This window comes from Oryza glaberrima, chromosome 10 (genome assembly GCF_000147395.1).
Source record: "Oryza glaberrima chromosome 10, OglaRS2, whole genome shotgun sequence".
Classification (NCBI taxonomy): Eukaryota; Viridiplantae; Streptophyta; class Magnoliopsida; order Poales; family Poaceae; genus Oryza; species Oryza glaberrima.
The window spans coordinates 6,888,744-6,908,266 of record NC_068335.1 but is presented as its reverse complement, the minus strand read 5'-3'; the positions used below and the strand labels follow the sequence as shown (position 1 = coordinate 6,908,266).

The 19,523-nt window shown below is 45.2% G+C and overlaps 1 protein-coding gene across 1 annotated transcript in view; it reads right to left on the bottom strand.

The window, feature by feature from the left end:
- Positions 1-6,181: 6,181 nt before the first annotated feature.
- The window catches only part of LOC127753027 (uncharacterized), a 28,441-nt gene continuing 15,099 nt past the window's right edge, over positions 6,182-19,523 (bottom strand). Inside the window, exon 3 of the mRNA XM_052278480.1 lies at positions 6,182-6,503. Within this exon, the coding sequence (XP_052134440.1) occupies positions 6,349-6,503 (155 nt within the window). The 3' untranslated portion in view covers positions 6,182-6,348. The remainder of the gene's footprint in view (positions 6,504-19,523) is intronic.

Here is a 19,523-nt window from a genome sequence, read left to right as displayed (position 1 = left end):
TGGTGGAGTGCAGACCCCTCCCCCAAAATGAAGATTCGACACGGAGTTTTCCCCTTTCTCGTAGTTTATAAATCACTAATAAAACATCTATAGAAAGTACTCTGTTTAAGCAGGAGCAAACCCTAAATTAACAATGTGTCTAATAATCCGAATTGTCAGGGAGAATTTTTTTCGAATTCTCTTTGCCTTAAACCATTAAGAGTTTTTTTTTCGCTCGCGCCGCTCCAGCCACAAGGACGACGCGAGTGCCCCCTACAAGCCGGCTGCCGCCGCACCTTCCTCCTCCCCTCCGCCTCGCCGCTGCCCGAGTGGCCCGCCGGAAAGCCGGCTGGCCGCAAGGACAGCGGCGGCGGGGCTTCTTCCTGCTCCCCAGATCAGCGTCGGCTGGGGCATCCGACGCCCATGGTGGAGTCGGCCAGATCCAGCGACGGCACGCGGTGGGCGTTGTCCCAGCACCTGCGGCGTTCGGTGGTTGGCCGCGGGCGTTCGGTGGGCGGCGATGGCACGAACGACGGCGGTGATGGAGGTCGCCGATCCGGTTCGGCCATGCTCGGACTAGTCGTCCCTTGGCCGGATCCAGTGCTCCCGCGCCTGGATCGAGAGGTCCGGAAGGGCGGCGACCCTAGAGCGGCTAGATCCGGCCCTTCGTCGGCCGCATATGGTTTTCTTGGGGTGACTCTGCGCGTGCGAGCAGCCGGCGAAGGGGCGGCGACGATGGGCAGTTGCTGGCGACGGAGCGGTCAGGCTCCTTCGCCGCTGAGGGCTGTTGCCAACGGTGCTGTCTGGCGACGCGTTGTCTGTGGCGGCGGCGGCGGGCCTCGGCTTGGCTTTCTCATCGTCGCCCCCCCACCCCACCCGTGCTGCCAGTGCGTCTTTGGAGCCAGCGACCTTGCCCAACATCTTCTTCCATCCCCATTCCTCCTCCTCCCCTTCTTTGAGGCGTCCTTGAGTTGTGATGTCAGTCTAGCCTTCGAGCTCCTTGCCATAACATGCTTGGCTCTGATCCGTCAATTAGACTTGGCTGATGCCTCCACCTTCGTCTCCACCCTTTTCCTTGGAATGTCCTTAACCACATTGTTCGGCGGCCCTTCCTCCTTTGAGGCTTCCTTCCCTAAAAGGACGTTGGAGGGTGTGGAACTAGCTAGCAATTTGTTATAGTCGGATTGAAGAAGACTCAATGCGGGCGGTCTCTTTGGCCGCAACCTTCAGTAGCCCTCCCTCCTTTGGGGCTTCCTTCCCCCAAAGGGCGTTGGCGGGCACCGATTCTAGAAGCAACAAGTTTCAGTTAGATTCTTGAGGGCTTAATGCGGGTGATTTTGGACTTTCACAGTCTTTTGGTTGCCATTAATCCAATGCTGGCATGCTCGTGGTAGAAAGGCCCTTCGGCGAGGATTCTGGCGTTTCCAAGTCAGCATAAGGAATGATTGTTGATGAGCTAGGGTGTTAGCTTTAGGTTGCTTTGGTTTTGGTTGGGTTTCTTGCAGGTGCAATCTTCAATTGCTGTTTTTTTGGGGAAGGTGGCCTCCCTTTTGTATTCTCTTCTCTGTACTCCCCGTGTATTCTTTGCTATTATCCTCCAGGGCTCCTGCGCTTGTGTAGGTGAAGCTTTGCTCTGTGTAATTTCGTTTGACGTAATATATTCAGGTGGGGAATCTCTCCCTCCCGATGACTTAGTCAAAAAAAAACCATTAAGAGGACCTTCAGTGGAATATTCAGATCGGAGGATATAACCTTGTTAATGTTAAATGTTAGGATTTGAATTAATAATTCTTTCCTCTCCCTCCTTTGGTCGTGAACCGTTCCCGGTTCACGACCCGTCCACGGTTTGTCATATCCGCTGACTACTTTGTCATCTTGGTTTCGTTTTCTGATGGCGAGCCAAGTCCAACTCCTACTCCTATCGAGATCGCTAATTAGTGATCGATCGCCTGGGGCTATCATTTTTCCCCACTACTTTCTTCTTTTTTTTTCTCCATATAGTTTATCTTTTTGGTAAGTTTATGTACCTAAAGTCTTTGCATCTAAAGTTTACACACCTAAAATTTATAGGTTAAAAGTTTATATACCTGATTCAAATTTAAATTTGGATTTAAATATTTTATATATAGAATATTTCTACACACAAAGTTTATGCGTGCATTATTTTTCTCTTTTAATAAGTTTATACACCTAAGTTTACACATCTAATGTTTATCCACGAATGTTTATAAGTTAAAAGTTTATATACCCGATTCAAATTCAAATATTTTATATATAGAATATTTCTATTCAAAAAGTTTATACGTGCAAAGTTTACAGTATAAAGTCTATGCACATCAATGAGAGTATTATATTTTTTTCTAATTTTTTTACTAACTTTGTTTTTTTTTTTGAAATTTATGATGAAAAGAGAGAAGAGAGAGGAGTATAGGGGGGAGGGGCAGGTTAATCGCTGGGAGCGATCACCCGCCCATTAGGGACACCCTACTCCTATTCTGTTTCCTTTTCTTTTCCCGAAACGGCACCGCATTTGTTTCCCCATCCTTTTCTATTTGGGTTCCCCCTCTCTTCGCACCTTTTCCCTCCCCCTCCTCCTGCCACGTGCATGCCATCCCTCCCCTTGCCGCATCCGGTCGTTGTTCCCCGGTGAGGCCTTCTTTCCATCCCCTAGGTTTAGGTGTTTGTGTTGCCGCCGTAGCGCCACTGCTGCACCTTGCCGCGCTGCTGCCTAGCGCCGTCGCCCAACCCTAGCACCATGCCGCTGCTGCCGCTGCGCTAGCCGGGCCATCCCACCGCCTAGCCGCTGTGCCACATCACCGCTGCCACCGATGTTACCTAAATACGGGGATATGGATATGGATACGTGATACGGCGGTAAGTGGATACGTTATTTTTCTAAAAGTAAGGATACGGGGATACGCTTATATATATAAACTAAAAATATATAAATAGTGAACTTTTGTAAGGAGATAATCCATAGCATAGCATTCTTGTATCTGATTCCTTATCAATCTTCTCCAATTAATTCTCCTTTCTAGATAATTCAGTTGGTGAACTAATTAACCTTGTCGGCTGTCTATAAATCAGAGAAAAACCAGCACATACATGAAAGATCAATAAATTGATGCATCGTATTTATAATATCAATTGAAGTGTCGAGTAAACATGTGGCAGGACGCTAGCACCAAGCCACCAACCACCACCAGATCAAGGTGTTGCTTGCCCTTGATGTTCTGTTAGTCTTTTGATAAATTTGTTAGCATCATTAGCAGCCGCACTAGCACTGGGATTCCTAGATATACACATGCACTAGCACTTGAACTTCCACTTCCAAAATCTTGACGACTAATCGTAGCAAGAAAAATAAGGAAAGCATCGCAGATTAAGCATGGAAAGCTAGAAGATGTGATTTATCTCAAAGGAGAGCAAAGAAAAAAGTGTCGGCGCTAGCTGTGCCCGGCGACGGAGGCGTTGTGTGGGGAACGGCGGCGGACCTAACCCCTGGTCCTGGCGGCGGAGGTGCTGGGCGCTAGTTCACCCATAAGCGATGGCCCTGCGGCTTGCGCGCACTGTTTCGCCGGCGACGCGGTTGATTCGGTGTGTGGCGATGACAGCGGGACGTCTAGGGAAGAGCAGCGGAGTCTACCGGGACGTACCAGAGAAGTATCCGTGATTTGTTTTTCTTATTGAAAATCGCGATCTCGTGGGATACGTACGGGATACGTATCGGGGCGTATCCGATACACATCCGTATCCGTTTGAGTATCCGACACGGATACGTGGCTTCTCTGCCGTATCCAGGTAACGTAAGCCGTGCTTAGCAGCTGTGCCGCGCCTAGCCGCTGCCATGCCTATCCACCGCCGCTGGCGTGTTGCCAGCTCAGCCGAGCTGTTGCCATCGCTCAGTAGCCACCTTGCCGAGCCTCAGCCGTTCAACTAAGTTGCTATCGGCCTACCGTTTGCCGTACCTAGCCGCCGCCGCTAGCCGTGCCTTAGTCGCTAGCTAGCCGCTAACCGTTCGTTCTCACGCGGTATAGCCCAAAATTTTGTTCGTTTGGTCGTATCAAGTTGTTCTTAATTCTAGAACCGTTCTGAGCCGTTGGTTCCGTTCGACGATTCGGTTGACCATTTAAGTGGTCCAGTGCCACGGTAGGTTGACTTGTTGAGTCGCTAACCCGTGAGGCTTGATTACCAGAGTTCGTTTTCCATTAATGTGTAATAATTGACTAAGGATTTTCAGTTGATAGTAATTGGACAGCTCATATTCTAAAATTCATATCTAATTCGTCCGAGCTCCGTTATAATCCATTCAAGTTTCAATGAATTCGTTAAAATGTCTGGAATACATTAAAATTGGTTCCTTTTGTTGATTCAGTAGACTTATTGCTTCTATTGTTGTGTGCTTTATTTGTCGTATAGAATCAGGCAGTTCCGACGCTCCCGTTTACTTCGAAGTGGTTGCCGAGGTTCCAACAGCTCAAGAAAAAGGCAAGTCATACGTACAACATTGTTCATGTTGAATATATTTTACAAATTCCCGCTTTTCTATTAAATTGCGTTATTTTATAATGTCATGTGGGATGGATACCTATCGTACTAAGCCTTTTGCTACTTTGTGCTATTGATAACTTGGGTTATAAAATATCTAGATGTTTGATTTAGGAATGCTTAGCCATGCTTAGATCAATTAGCTCACAACGGGCTTTACTATAACTTAGTCCTTAATTACATGATGATGCTGTACTGCCATGGTACAGATTTAATTAAACTAAAATATGCTATAAATGTGGGTTGTGAGTGCATGGCTTTGCAAGTCGTGCCCATGACAATTAAGGACCTGTTCTTGGGAACTCCAGGAAGATATACACGTACTTATCACAGGCTAGCATGGGCTGTAGGCTGAATCTAGAGTGTAGCTTAACCTAGACAACATACCACGGCAAGGGTAGAAGAGATGGTGCAGGACGGATCAGGGTTTCGGTCTCTGGTGCTTCCGGATTTACCTAGCCACGAGGGGGGGGGGTTAGGGAGGGTTATGCGAAGGGTTCTATCACAGTCTCTTTTCGGTATGTCGTGGTGGCATGTTGTGAGGCAGTGTCTTGGGGGTAAAGTTGTACACCTCTTATCAGAGTAAAACTATTTGAATAGCCGTGCCCGTGGTTATTGGGCGGTCAACCAGCTCACCGTGATTAGTCTCATTCCTAATATTATGACTTAATAAATTGGTATAATTCAGGTGGTTTGGTTAGGCCTGTTGCACGTGGTTGAGCGTTGGACACTGATGTTTAATATTGATTAATTATATTTACTATTTTACTGCATGCAAATTATAATTTATATATGCTCCTATTATGCAAATATCCTATAGCCATTCCTTTGAGAATATCTTGCATCATGCCTTACCGTTGGTATAACTTGTTGAGTACGGTGGCTGGTACTCAATCTTGCTTTATTTTTCCCCAACCTCACAAGCAGATAATTATTCAGATGGTGATTATTTTGAGAGGCTTGTTCCGGACGTTGAGGATGCCTGTGAGTATGGAGGTTGCTACGCTTTTGTTGAGAAGATCTTCGTTTAGAGTTTTTGATTATTTATTTATTTCCGCTACTTATATAAGAATTATTTTAGAATTTTTGTATAACGTGGATCTGTTTATCTATTTATCTTTTGTGTACTCTGATTGGTCCTGGACAGAGATTTTAATACACATTCTACTTAAATTCGGGTTAGCGAATTTCTGGGTGTGACACCACAACACCCTCCACCATGGTGATTCGTGTTTGTAGTGCTCTTGTTATCTATGAGCTCAGAGTAACTAGTGGATCTGAGGATGGGTTTGTGTTGTTGGGCACTTCTGTTCATTTGATGAGAGGAGTACATAAGTAGTCACCCAGCAGTATATTTTTCATACTAAAATGAACGTATCAAATTTCAACGAAATAAAGGCTTCTGACAACTCCACATAGAAATGTGACCATCGATAGTTATATTGAGTAAATAATAAGCAATGACCGGGTACAACATGCATTGCTAAGTAAACGCCAACGCGCGGTTGTCATGATGTCATCTTCATCGTACAAGTGGAGTATTAATGTGAAAGCTAATGTTTTGGTTCTACTCCTACTAGACTCTTTTTTCTTTTTTTGAAAACACATGCATTTGTTAATATAGAGTTAATTAGAAATGTACATGAGTGGTTACAGTGCATCGCATATATCTGGACTACGCTACATTCAGTTTTGCAAAGAAGCCCATTCACAATAGGCAAATTACACTTTTGAGCTACATTTTGTAGAAAAATACTTAGAAAAATTTGAAAAAGCAATATGGTCCTTCTTCTCCAATTGCTTGCGGTGTCGATGAAGAAATCAAGGTGAGCTGCATAAGATTGAACCACCTTGTGAGAGAGGCAATTCTCCGGCATTGGTGAAGTGCAGTCCCCTCCCCAAAAATGAAGATTTGACCAGGGGGTTAGCTGCGCACGTTGAACAGGAAAACAATCTACAAGGCCCAAGCTCCAAGCCTAGCAGATGAACACAAGATATTTATACAGGTTTAAGCCACCTGAAGGTGTAATACCCTACTCATTTTTCTTTGTTGGTATCTTGATCTAGAGAAATACAAACTTTGCCTTTTTCAAGCTAGAAACAAGCAACCCTTTCTATGTAATATTTTCCTTTCCTTTTATAGTACTAGGAGGGGCTTACATTGCTACAAGTCATTTTTGTCTTCATTCAGTCGTCTTGTCAATGCCGGCTAGTTCCCTCCAAAGATCTCTGAGAAACCTATCTAAAAATCAAGATTACAATACCCCGGGCTCCCCGGGCTCATACTTTGGGCTAGCTGGGAGCGTCAGCATGCCCACCACATGGCGAGTGGTGGGCCTGGTGAGACCCAGCTTGCCCAAAATAGCGCCACGGTTCTATATCTGCCCGTTTGGCTAAATCAAGTGTCGCTGGGCATACGCGACACGTGTCCAGTGCGCCACCTGTCCTAATGACTCAGCGCTAGAGTCCTATCCATGTCTTTTCGACTCCAAACTGGCGGGGGTTTCATACATAAACATGTTTCATTTATGGCGGAGAGCAGTGCTTTACAGCTAGGTGCTAGGCACGCTCGTCATCCCAATCAGCTTGGGGCCACGCCCCCGCGTCCCTAAAAAGGTGGTTATGTTATATTTAGACGAGGTTCTCGAAGATGTCTTTAATGAATATATCTCTACGCTCCTCTTACCAAGGACCGTAGGACTCATCTACCGAGGACAAGGCTGGTTTGAGGCCAACCTCTATTTATATTCTTAAAATATAGATCTTGTAGGGCTCTACGCTCCTCTCACTCTGAGGACCATAGGACTGATAAGGACAGAGGTGAGCCTGGAACCCGGGATAAGGCCGGGTCGGAGGCCAACCTCTGTTTATATTCTTAAGGTATAGATTGTATAGGTCTGTGCGCTCCTCTCACTAAGAACCGTAGGACTTAGGTGAGCCGGTGACCCGGGACTGGGCCGAATCTCCTCCCTGCAAAGCACAGTAACTCACAATCCCAATCGGATCAGAGCAATGCCATGAACACAAATCTTTGCAAGCGAGAGGTGTACCAACTACCAAGCTAATAGCCGACGAACCTTGAAGGCCAGTGCTGGGTTGGCGACGAAGAGCGAGGCCGCGGCGTCGGCGTTGGCGTGGTGGAAATGTCTGTAGGAGGAGGAGGAGCGCACCAGCGTGGTGGAGACGGAGAAGGGAGGGGATGGCGTGAGCTACAGACTGTCCAGGATGGTGGCGGCCATGATCGATCCGGTCGTCGTAGATTCTTGATGCTCTCTGGTGGTCGTCGGAGTTGGTTTCTTGTGTTCTTTTTTAGCGACGTTGTGTTTATCCGTCTTATCTGTTCGTGGGGTGCTTGCTCAGTCGGCTAATCGTGGATCACCACGTCAGCTACTCACTACCCAATGGTTCTTTCCTATAAAGAAAAAAAGGAATTTTTTCCAGCCATTCTGATATGTTTCAGATTTTCTTTTTACAAAAAGGAATATTTTTTTCCTGATATTGTTTCATATTGTAAATCGTTTCACTTTTTCTTTGTATATTTTTAACTCTTGACTATGTTTATATAAAAATATAATAGTATTTTTTAACCCAAAACAAACAAACTATCGAAATATTTTAGATATTATCAAAACATATTATCAAAATAAAATTATTTTAATATTTTAGATGTTAGATTTGAGATGATTTTTTTCTAGTCAAATTTTGTTTAGTTTGATTAAATTATAGAAAAAATTAGCAACATATAAAACACTGAATATATTTTGATAATATATTTGTTTAATTTGTGTTAAAAATATTACTATATTTTTCTATAAATTGGTCAAAATTAAAAAAGTTTGATTAGAAAAAAAGCCTAATAACTTATAATATGAAACTGAGGCAGTAGTATAGCTAATCTATAAGTCAATTTATTTAAGAGTTAACATAAAAACTTTCTTCTTGTCAGGCGCCCGACGTAGCTTGAACGATCAAGTGCGCCTGACGTAGCTCGATCGATCAAGCTTCTTCTCACTGCATATGCCATACAATGCATGAGCTTCTCCCTTTATGCTCCCCCTCCTCCATATTTGTACTACTTTGTTACAAATGTTAAAAACATTTTTTCTCATAAACTAGTTGTCCAATCTACGTTCTAATCACACCGATTTATTCGTTGTAATTAAATTTTAAAACAAGATATCATATGATTATATTCTACAAAACAAAAAATATAGATAAAAGCATGAACCTAAACTATAGTTGCCCTTGTTTTAGAAAAACGGGTACCTTTATTTATATTATGGATACCGGTTTTAGGTAAAAACTGGTAGCTATAGTAATAGTCGGTCCAGCACCTCCTCCACTGCGAAAAAATTCGATCTTATCCACACTCCCATTGTCGTCATCTCTCTCGCACTTCTCCTCCTCACTCTTCTCTGCATCCGCCGCATGTCCTCCCCCCATCTTCTCCTCTGCATCCGGTAGCTGCACCGCCTCCCTTTCCCACCCCCCAAAACCCTAACCTCCTCACTCGCCACCAGCGCCGCGATGGTCGGCTTGTGCTCCTCCTCTCGCTTCGATTTGGTTTTTGAGATGAAGGGTCGGTGGAGGAGGAAGGGGGCGCCTGCTGTGCCTGTGCGACTAAACGAGGCTGTGTGGAACGCGACTGCTAGGAGCGTGTGGTGTCAACGTCGGGAGCCAACGTTCTTGTGAGCAGACTGCGAATCCGGGTGTGACGGCGCGACGCGCAGGTGCCCGTTGAGGGGTTCTCCTGGTACCCCGCCGCTGTCTCCCCCTTCTCCTCCTCTAAATCCGGCAATGGTAGCAGTGATGGAGAAGGTGGTGGCTGGTGGCCGGGAAGGAGGTGGAGGTGGAACAGCCGGAAGGACTGCCGTTGCCAGATCCAGCGGCCGGCAGTGAGGTCTATGAGGAGCTCCGTGAGGGGAGGATCAAGGGTCCTAATTAATTTCAAGCACAGCAACCAGTCTTTCCGCCATCTCGGTACGTATTCGATATGTTACGCATATTTGATTTGTTCATGTTTTACTGCTTAGTTTACATGTGTAGATCTAATGATGCGTTCATGCTAGTTTACATCTGCAATGTCATAATTTATTTATGGAATAAATTAAATCATTATGTGATTATAATTTCAACAATCCAAAAAACCTTATTATAGGCGCTGTGATTTTACTATGGCTGGTTTTGCCGATGCACTGAGACCGGATAAATTCACCGGTGTGCACTTTAAGAGATTGCAGATCAGGGTCACTCTATGGCTGACAGCTATGAAATGCTTCTGGGTGAGTACTGGCAAACCTGAAGGAATTCTTACTGCTGATCAGCAGAAGCAATTTGAGGAAGCCACTACTCTCTTTGTGGGATGCATTCTTAGCGTTCTTGGCGATCGTCTGGTCGAGGTGTATATTCACATGACCGACGCTAAGGAGTTGTGGGATGCACTGAATACTAAATTCGGTGCTACTGATGCTAGCAATGATCTGTATATCATGGAGCAGTTTCATACATATAGAATGGCTGACAACCGTTCTATAGTCGAACAGGCTCATGAGATACAAACCATGGCTAAGGAACTCGAACTCCTTAAGTATGTCTTACCCGACAAATTTGTGGCCGGGTGCATTATTGCGAAACTACCTCCATCTTGGAGAAGTTTCAGTACTGCACTCAAACACAAGAGACAGGAATACTCCGTTGAGGGGTTGATAGCGTCTTTTGATGCTGAGGAGAAAGCTCTGGAAAAGGACGCCGCGTCTAAGGGCGATGGTGGGCAGTTCAGTACCAATGTTGTGCACAAGGCCCAGAGCAAGAGCAAGGGGAAATACAAAGCTCAATAGACCACCAACTTCAAGAAGAAGAAGAACAACAACAACAATCCTAATCAGGATGAGAGGACTTGCTTTGTGTGTGACCAACCTGGTCATTTGGCTAGGAAGTGTCCACAGCGTAAGGGGATGAAGGCACCTGCAGGGCAGACTTCTAAGTCTGCTAATGTGACCATTGGCAACACTGGAGATGGAAGCGGGTATGGTAATTTACCTACTGTTTTTTTAGTTAATCAGTCTACTAATTGGTGGGTTGATACTGGGGCCAATGTACATGTTTGTGCTGACATCTCATTGTTTTCTTCTTATCAGGTCGCACGGGGTTCCACCGTCCTAAAGGGGAATGGGTCACATGCTTCTGTTTATGGTGTTGGTACGGTAGATCTGAAGTTTACTTCGGGAAAGATTGTGCAGCTGAAGAACATGCAGCATGTCCCTTTTATCGACAGGAATCTTGTTAGTGGCTCCCGTCTGACTAGAGACGGATTTAAGTTGGTTTTTGAGTGTAATAAAATAGTCGTGTCTAAACATGGATATTTTATTGGTAAAGGTTATGAGTGCGGAGGCCTGTTCCGCTTTTCCTTTTCTGATTTCTGCAATAAGTCTGTGAACCATATTTGTGGTAGTGTGGATGATGAGGCTAATGTTTGGCACTCACGTTTATGTCATATTAATTTTGGCTTGATGTCTCGGCTTTCCAGCATGTGTTTAATTCCTAAGTTTTCCATTGTCAAAGGTTCTAAGTGCCATAGTTGTGTGCAATCGAAGCAACCTCGCAAGCCTCACAACGCTACCGAGGAGAGAAACTTGGCACTACTAAAACTCCTACATTCAGATCTTTGTGAAATGAATGGGGTGTTGACGAAGGGTGGAAAATGATATTTCATGATGTTGATTGATGATGCTACTAGATTTTGCTATGTGTACTTGTTCAAAACGAAAGACGAGGCTCTAGACTATTTTAAAAGTTATAAGGCAGAAGTTAAAAATCAACTTGACAGAAAGATAAAAAGACTTAGGTCTGATCATGGTGGAGAGTTTTTCTCAAACGAGTTTGACTTATTCTGTGAAGAACATGGCATCATACATGAGAGGACGCCTCCCTATTCTCCCGAGTCTAATGGGATTGCTGAAAGGAAGAACCACACACTGACTGACTTGGTGAATGCCATGTTGGACACCGCGGGACTACCTAAGGCATGGTGGGGGGAGGCATTGTTGACCTCGAATCATGTGTTAAACAGAGTTCCTAAGAGAAATAAGGACAAAACACCATATGAGATATGGACTGGGAGAAAACCATCACTTTCTTATTTGCGCACATGGGGGTGCTTGGAGAAAGGCAATGTACCAATAACGAAGAAGCACAAACTGGGACCTAAGACTGTGGACTGTGTCTTTCTAGGATATACTCATCAAAGCATTGCCTATAGATTTTTTATAGTTAAATCTGAGGTACCTGACATGCATGTTGGTACAATTATGGAGTCTCGTGATGCTACCTTCTTTGAGAGCTTTTTCCCAATGAAGGATACACATAGTAGTTCGAGCCAACCCTCTGAAATAATTCCCAGTTCAATCACACCACTAGAACAAACAGAACATACACATGAACATGTCACTGAGGAGGATGCCAGTGAAGCTCCTCGAAGGAGTAAGAGACAAAGGACGGCTAAGTCCTTTGGTGATGATTTCACTATGTACCTCGTGGATGACACTCCTCAGTCAATTTCAGAAGCATATGCATCTCCTGATGTAGACTACTAGAAGGAGGCTGTCCGTAGTGAAATGGATTCCATTATCGCGAACGGGACTTGGGAGGTGACAGAACGACCCTATGGGTGTAAACCTGTGGGTTGCAAGTGGGTGTTCAAGAAGAAGCTTAGGCCTGACGGTACTATTGAAAAGTACAAGGCTCAGCTTGTTGCTAAGGGCTATACTCAGAAAGAAGGCGAAGATTTCTTTGACACTTACTCACCAATTGCTAGATTGACCACAATTCGTGTGCTACTTTCCCTAGCAGCCTCACATGGTCTTCTCGTTCATCAAATGGACGTTAAGACAGGTTTTCTTAATGGAGAGCTGAATGAGGTGATCTATATGGATCAACCTGATGGGTTTGTAGTTGTAGGTCAAGAAGGCAAAGTGTGCAAATTGTTGAAGTCTTTGTATGGTCTGAAACAAGCTCCTAAGCAATGGCATGAGAAATTTGACAAAACATTGACATCTGCAGGCTTTGCAGTCAATGAGACAGATAAATGTGTGTACTATCGCCATGGTGGGGGTGAGGGAGTTATTCTGTGCTTCTATGTTGATGACATACTGATATTTAGGACAAACCTTGAGGTGATAAATGAGGTTAAATCATTCTTGTCTCAAAATTTTGATATGAAGGATTTGGGAGTAGCTGATGTTATCTTAAACATTAAGCTAATTAGAGTTGAGAATGAGATTACACTCTTGCAGTCCCATTATGTGGAGAAGATCTTGAATCGCTTTGGCTACATTGATAGTAAGTCTTCTCCAACACCTTATGATCCTAGCTTGTTGCTTCGCAAGAACAAAAGAATTGCTAGGAATCAACTGGAATACTCCCAAATCATTGGCTCGCTGATGTACCTGGCTAGTGCAACTAGGCCTGATATCTCCTTTGTTGTGAGCAAGTTGAGCCGGTTTACCTCTAATCCAGGAGATGATCACTGGCGTGCACTTGAGCGAGTAATGCGCTATCTGAAAGGTACTATGGAATTGGGGCTTCACTATACTGGGTATCCTGCGGTACTGTAGGGTTATAGTGATTCTAACTGGATCTCTGATATGGATGGGATCAATGCCACTAGTGGATATGTCTTCACACTGGGTGGTGGTGCTGTTTCGTGGAGGTCTTGCAAATAGACCATTTTGACGAGGTCAACCATGGAAGCAGAGTTGACGGCACTGGATACTGCTACTATTGAGGCAGAATGGCTACGTGATCTATTAATGGATATGCCTATTGTTGAAAAACCGGTGCCGGCTATCCTTATGAACTGTGACAATCAAACGGTAATTGTCAAAGTGAATACTTCTAATGATAATATGAAATCGTCTAGACATGTGAAAAGACGATTGAAGTTTGCCAGGAAATTGAGAAACTCTAGAGTTATAACGTTGGATTACATCCAAACAGCTAGAAACCTATCAGATCCCTTCACGAAGGGACTATCACGAAATGTGATAGGCAATGCATCGAAGGAAATGGGTTTGAGACCCATGTGAGTTATACTATGGTAGTAACCCAGTCTATGATCGGAGATCCCGTGAATTAGTACCTGGGAAGAACAAACCATTAGTAAACTAGAGAAGAGTACCAATCTATACCCTCTCTAAGTGAAGATGCATGTACTCTCGTGAGCTGCAAGGCAGGTTGGCTATACCTTAATGAGTTCTGTTGGCTTTAATTAGCGAAGATGCTGTCCTGCAGAGCATTCTTGAAAGAACTTACCTTTGTGAGCTTGACTGTTGGTCACAGTCTATGAAGATTTTGGGTGAATCTTCTAGGAAGCTTACTAAAGACCTAGGAGTATGACTTATACGCTCCACCCGAGGGGTAGTCTATAGACGGTCTAGTACCAGATAAGTGTCACACCCTAAAAATCCCAAATATATAAATTGTTGTCTAAATTGGAATTATTAGAATTTATTTTAAAAGCCTAGAAGAGAAGATCTAGTTTTAATTAATAAATTCCAATATAAAATGGGGCCAGATAAAATTTCATTAAATACTTTGCTTAATTCTATAATTCCTAGATTTTTCTGGGATTTATTTGAGCTAAGGAAGTATTTTTAATAAATGGAATTGCATTTAATGAATAATTTAAATTGAAAAAGGTTTTTAAAATCCTCTTTTGGCTTTGGGCCGAAAGTCGGCCCAAAACCTTCTCTCTCTCTCCCCGGCCCAAGCCAGCCCAGTCCGCCCGCAGCAGCCGCGTGTGCACGCCCTCGGACGCTGACAGGTGGGGCCCGCCTGTCAGGTCGTCGTCTACCTCCAGCCGCCCGCCGCCCGAGCCCTAGCGCCGCGCCGCCGCCGTCTCCTTCCAAATTCGGCCGCCCCTTTCCTTTTCCGGTGAAATCAGTAGAGGGGAAATGATCTTCGGGATCTCCTCTACCTTTTCTCTTTTGGAATCGTCGGCTAAAATCGTTTGGAAATCCGTGGATTCAAGTTTGATTCGGATCGATCTCTCTCCTCCGAACCCTAGACTTTCCTTCGCGTCGCCGGTCGCCGTGGGCCTTCACCGCCGCCTCCTAACCCCTATAAATTGACCCCCAAGCTCGCCGCTACCCGCCGCCACCCTCGCCTTCGCCTCTCGTCGCCGGTAGAGCCCTAGCGCCGTGTAGCCTAGCGCCGCCGTCGCCACCGTTCGTCCAGCCGTGCGCCGCCGCCGCTACGGTGGTCGTCGTCGCTCGGGGAGGTCACCATCGTGATCGCCAAGCCGTCGCCGACCTCGTCCGCCCCCCCGCCGTCGCTGTCGACCGCCGGAACACCGTCGCCGTCGTCAAGCCGAAGGTCGCCGCCGCTTCTTTCTCGACGCCGTCGCCGTCCATTGATCTTCTGCCATTGTTTTGGTCACCGGTGAGTTCGCCGCGTCGCCCTCTACATGTTGGTTCCCTCCGTTCGCGCTGTCGTGCCGTCGTTCGCCGGCGAGCATGCACGCCCGAGCCGCCGCCGGTGGTGACGTCACCGCTGACGTCATCGTCGTCGTTCCCGTGGCCCGGTCATGGACCGATGGATCTTGGCCGTCCGCTTTGGATGAATCGATCTTGGTCGTCCGTTTCCGTGAGCCGCCGCCGTGCACCCGGTTCACCGCGAACCCTAGCCGCTGACGCAATAAACCCCTTTTTCCTTTTCAAAAATAATTTATTATTGCGTCATAATTCAATTAAAATCTAAATAAATGATTTAATCCGATTTAATCTTTGAAAATTCATAACTAATTCATCTTAGCTCGGATTTAGTTGGTTCAAGTCTCTAAATTTTTCTAAAATTGAGATCTACATGTTAAAAATATCCACATGTACTGTTCATGCTTGTTTATGTGCTGTTTGGTGATTTTGCTCCTTTCTGTTTAGATTCCAACGTTTTCGGAGAGTCCGTTTTCGCAGGAGAAGAATTTGAAGAGTTCCAAGGCCAGCAAGGCAAGTCACGCGGATCCCAAATAACCCTTTGAGCATGTTGATCCCGTTTAAAGCTATTGTTTCTATTCAACTATTGCATTTATTTTCGAATGTCATTGGGTGGAATTAACCTATTGTTTGTTATAGCCCTTTTGTTCTTGATTACTTTATTCCTTGATACCTTGGGTTATTGTAACTTGACTAGTTGAGCTTTATATATTGGTTCAGCTAGATAATAGATACGATTGCTTAGCCATGCATAGAAACTTTAGCACACTATTGGGATAACTTATAATTCACTATTATTTAATGATGGCTTAATGATAGCTCACGATGGCCAATCGTGATTGGTTAATTAATTAAATTGCCAACTAAAACTTGATAATGGTGGGTTGTGAGCACATGGTTTTGATGGTCGTGCTCATGACAATTAAGGACCAGTTCACGAGTTTCGGTTGTGAAACATTAACCGTGCCAACCACAAGCCAGCGTGGGCAACGGCTTTACCTTTTGTATAGCATGGTTCATTATGGAGCACCAGACTGAGAAGTGGCGGAGATAAGCCCACGGGGGTCGCTGGGGAGTCCATGCCTTGTTTATAAGGGGGTGATTATGATCTAGGAACGGTGCGCTGTGGTGGATTGTGTTGTGCGAGGGGTACTGTCACAGCTCCTTTCCGAGGAACCGTGGTAGTATTGAGGCACATGGTGACATGTCGTGGGGCTGTGTCTTGTGGGTACAGTGGTACGCCTCTGGCCAGAGTAAAACTATTCGAATAGTCGTGCCCGCGATTATGGGCGGGTCTAACAATGTCTTTCGTGATTAGTCTCACACTTCCCATCATAATAAAAGATGCTATAACTGGTAATAATTTGATTAGCTCTTGGTTTGGAATGGTTAATTCCTGGTTTGGAGATAGAACTGTGCAGCCGGGATAGTTGTTCAGAATGGTTGGGCCTATGCAACAGGGTATGTTGTATAGCGTTGGATTAATATTGTTTAATTATTACTTAACTGTTTTATTAAATTCTGAAATGTTTATTAAATGTTGTTTATGCAAATGAAACCCTACTATGCCATCCTTTGTTATCCTGTGCACTTGCATATTTGTTGCGTGGCTTGCTGAGTATGTCATATACTCACCTTGCAATTATTCATCAGAGGAGGAGTTCTACAGTGATGCTGATGGTGTGGAGGATTAGGTGTAGCCCTGGTCAAGCTGCCTGTGGAGTGGAGTCGTCTGCGCCGTTTATCTTATTTTTCTTTCCGCTGCTTAGATCTTTATTGATTGAGAGGAACTATCTACCTCTGTAATGAAATTTTATTCGCTTATTAATTAGAGTAATAATTGTACTCTATTATCAATTTGTTATTGTGTGCCTCGGCTGATTCCTGGACGAGGGTTCACACACATGTAAGCGTTTGGAATTTTGGATAGAAATTCCGGGCGTGACAATAAGACTCTGAGTAAAACTTGCTTGCACAAGACTTGCAATTCAAGGCGTCGTCCATTGTTTAAGTTGTGAGTATTTGTAGCTTGGAGTTCTAGGTGGATGTTCGTCCTTAATCGGTCTCCATCGAATCGCTGGTATATAAACAGTACATTGGAAAAGACAAATCTCAGTGGGATTTTGAGATTTGGTGGGGGATTGTTCGAATTAATAGATGGGCTAAGGTCCATTCGAAGATTAATTCTTTGGAAAATCACAAAAGCCCACCTCATGGGATGGCATGCATGTGGAGTTTAGTACCACCTTGCTTATTCTACGAGAGAGGGACCTCCTTAAAAGGGAGGATGCCCTCCTACCCGCTTGAAGTATGTGTGGTGGAGAGAAGAGGGGGAACACGCGCGCGCTCGCTCGCCTCGCATGGCCTGGCGGGCGGCGCGTGCACGACGTAAGCGTCGAATGTTCCGCAAAATTAGCTCCTCACCCTTGCGCAGATGCAGCCTCCTTTTGCAGTTTTGTTTTGCTACAGGAAATTCGGATTTGTTTTGTTTTGGAAACATTCCGAAAAATCCGGTGTGTGAAAACGGTGTGGAGTCCAGATAAGTTACGCGCGACTTATCCGGTTCGGTTACGCGGAGTGGAGATCGTGCGGACGCCCTGATCAAGCGACCTATCTCTATATAAACCGAGCCGCTGCCTTCACGCAACACACGCGAAATCAATCTTGGGTTTGCCTCCTACTCTGTGCTGCGCCGTCGCTTGTAGACTACTCCATCCCGCTCGCCGGCGTGCACCGGCGATCGGGAGAGCAGGTCTCCGGAACCTCTGCCTTCGACACCCTACACCAGGAGAAGGCGGCAATAAGGTTTTTGGGAAGCACTTCGCGCGACTGCTCCCTGTTCGTCCGCGACGGCTCGCCTTCCTCTCCGCTCGCGTGCTGCGCGCTTTCGTCAACGCCCGCAACCGCGAGTAGTTCCTGCCGAGCAACCGGTCTTTCCGCCACTTCGATACGTGTTCGATATGTTGCGCATATTTGATCTGTTCATGTTTTACTGCTTAGTTTACATGTGTAGATCTAATGATGCGTTCATGCTAGTTTACATCTGCAATGTTATGATTTATTTATGGAATAAATTAAATCATTATGTGCTTATAATTTCAACAAACCAAAAACCTATACTAACCTATAAGTCAATTTATCTCAACCGAACACACACACATGCTGAATGCACCCCCTTCTAATACCACTGTACACGCATATGCACAAACACCCACTGTACAGTCACACACAAGCTTAAGATGTAAACTTGCAGCAATTCCTAGACATGCACCCTCATGTGTTCTACTGTGAGCACCAGGTTTAGATGAACATGATTTCACTATCGCACCTTCGCGGTGCTTCCCCGACACCAGGGTTGGCATTTGTTCTCGTACACCGGCAAGTGTTAAGACTGAGTGTTTTTAGGCCAAATTGGTTTTATAGCATTAAAAGTTTTCGATTTTGATTATATAGCATCAAAAGTTTATGGTTCACTTTAATAACACTGAAAATTACCTCCGTTACTACTTTTAGCATTCCTTCAGCAGTTCCGTCTCCTCACCCCATCCTACACACGTCTTCTTCCTCCTGCACTCTGCCTCAGTGGCGCAGCTAGGGGTGCCGGAGGGTGCCAACACCCCCTATCCAAAGACCACCACCACTACACCCCCTGTTTTTACTTATATATTAAGGTTAACTAAGATAAGTATTTATCTATTTATTTGTGTAACTTGAAAGTATTATCAGTTTAGTTAGTTAGCAAGTCTAAAAATATTAGTAAGAAACATGATCTATAAAATTAGTTTATGATTTCTCATCTTTTTCAACGTAAAATAGATGATACTTATTTGTGAGATTATTCAATAGTTTGCATTCAAAGAATTTAGCAATAAAGGCTAGTTTCAAACTTTTAATGATATTATTAAAGGGCTAAAATTTAAGTTTTTTTTAAAAGACTAGTCTACACATTGATTGTTATTGACGGTGACTATTTGACCTTCTTTGCTATCAATATTAGTTATTCGGTCTCATGGATTATCCTCACCACACACCCCTTAATCTCAAATACTGGCTTCGCCCCTGGTCTGCCTCCTATGGCCGACCACTCTTCAAGGCAGTAGGCGAGCTTGACCTCGACAGTATAGTGCTGAGTGGGTTGGAGGGTGGCTGGTTCAGGCAAGCTAGAGGTGGCGGCTCTTGGGTCAGCAGAAAACTGGTCCAGGGCAAGGAGGAGTGGGTCGGCACTCAGGCGAGCCCGCGACGAGCGCGAGGGTGGTGCTTTGAGGCGAGTTCGAGCCTTCGAGGGCCGATGGATGAGCTCGAGGGTGGCTTGTTCGGGCGAGCTCAATGGCGCCAACAATCAGCTGGAGGACGTTGTTTCCGTTCAGGCCCGAGGATGCCGGTGACGTGCTGGACAACAACGCTTCGGGCGGGCTCGAACGCGTTGATGGATGAGCTTGAGGATGACGCATCAGGGGGAGACCAGGGGCAGCGCGCACGGACGAACTTGGAAGCGGCGTGGCCGCGGAG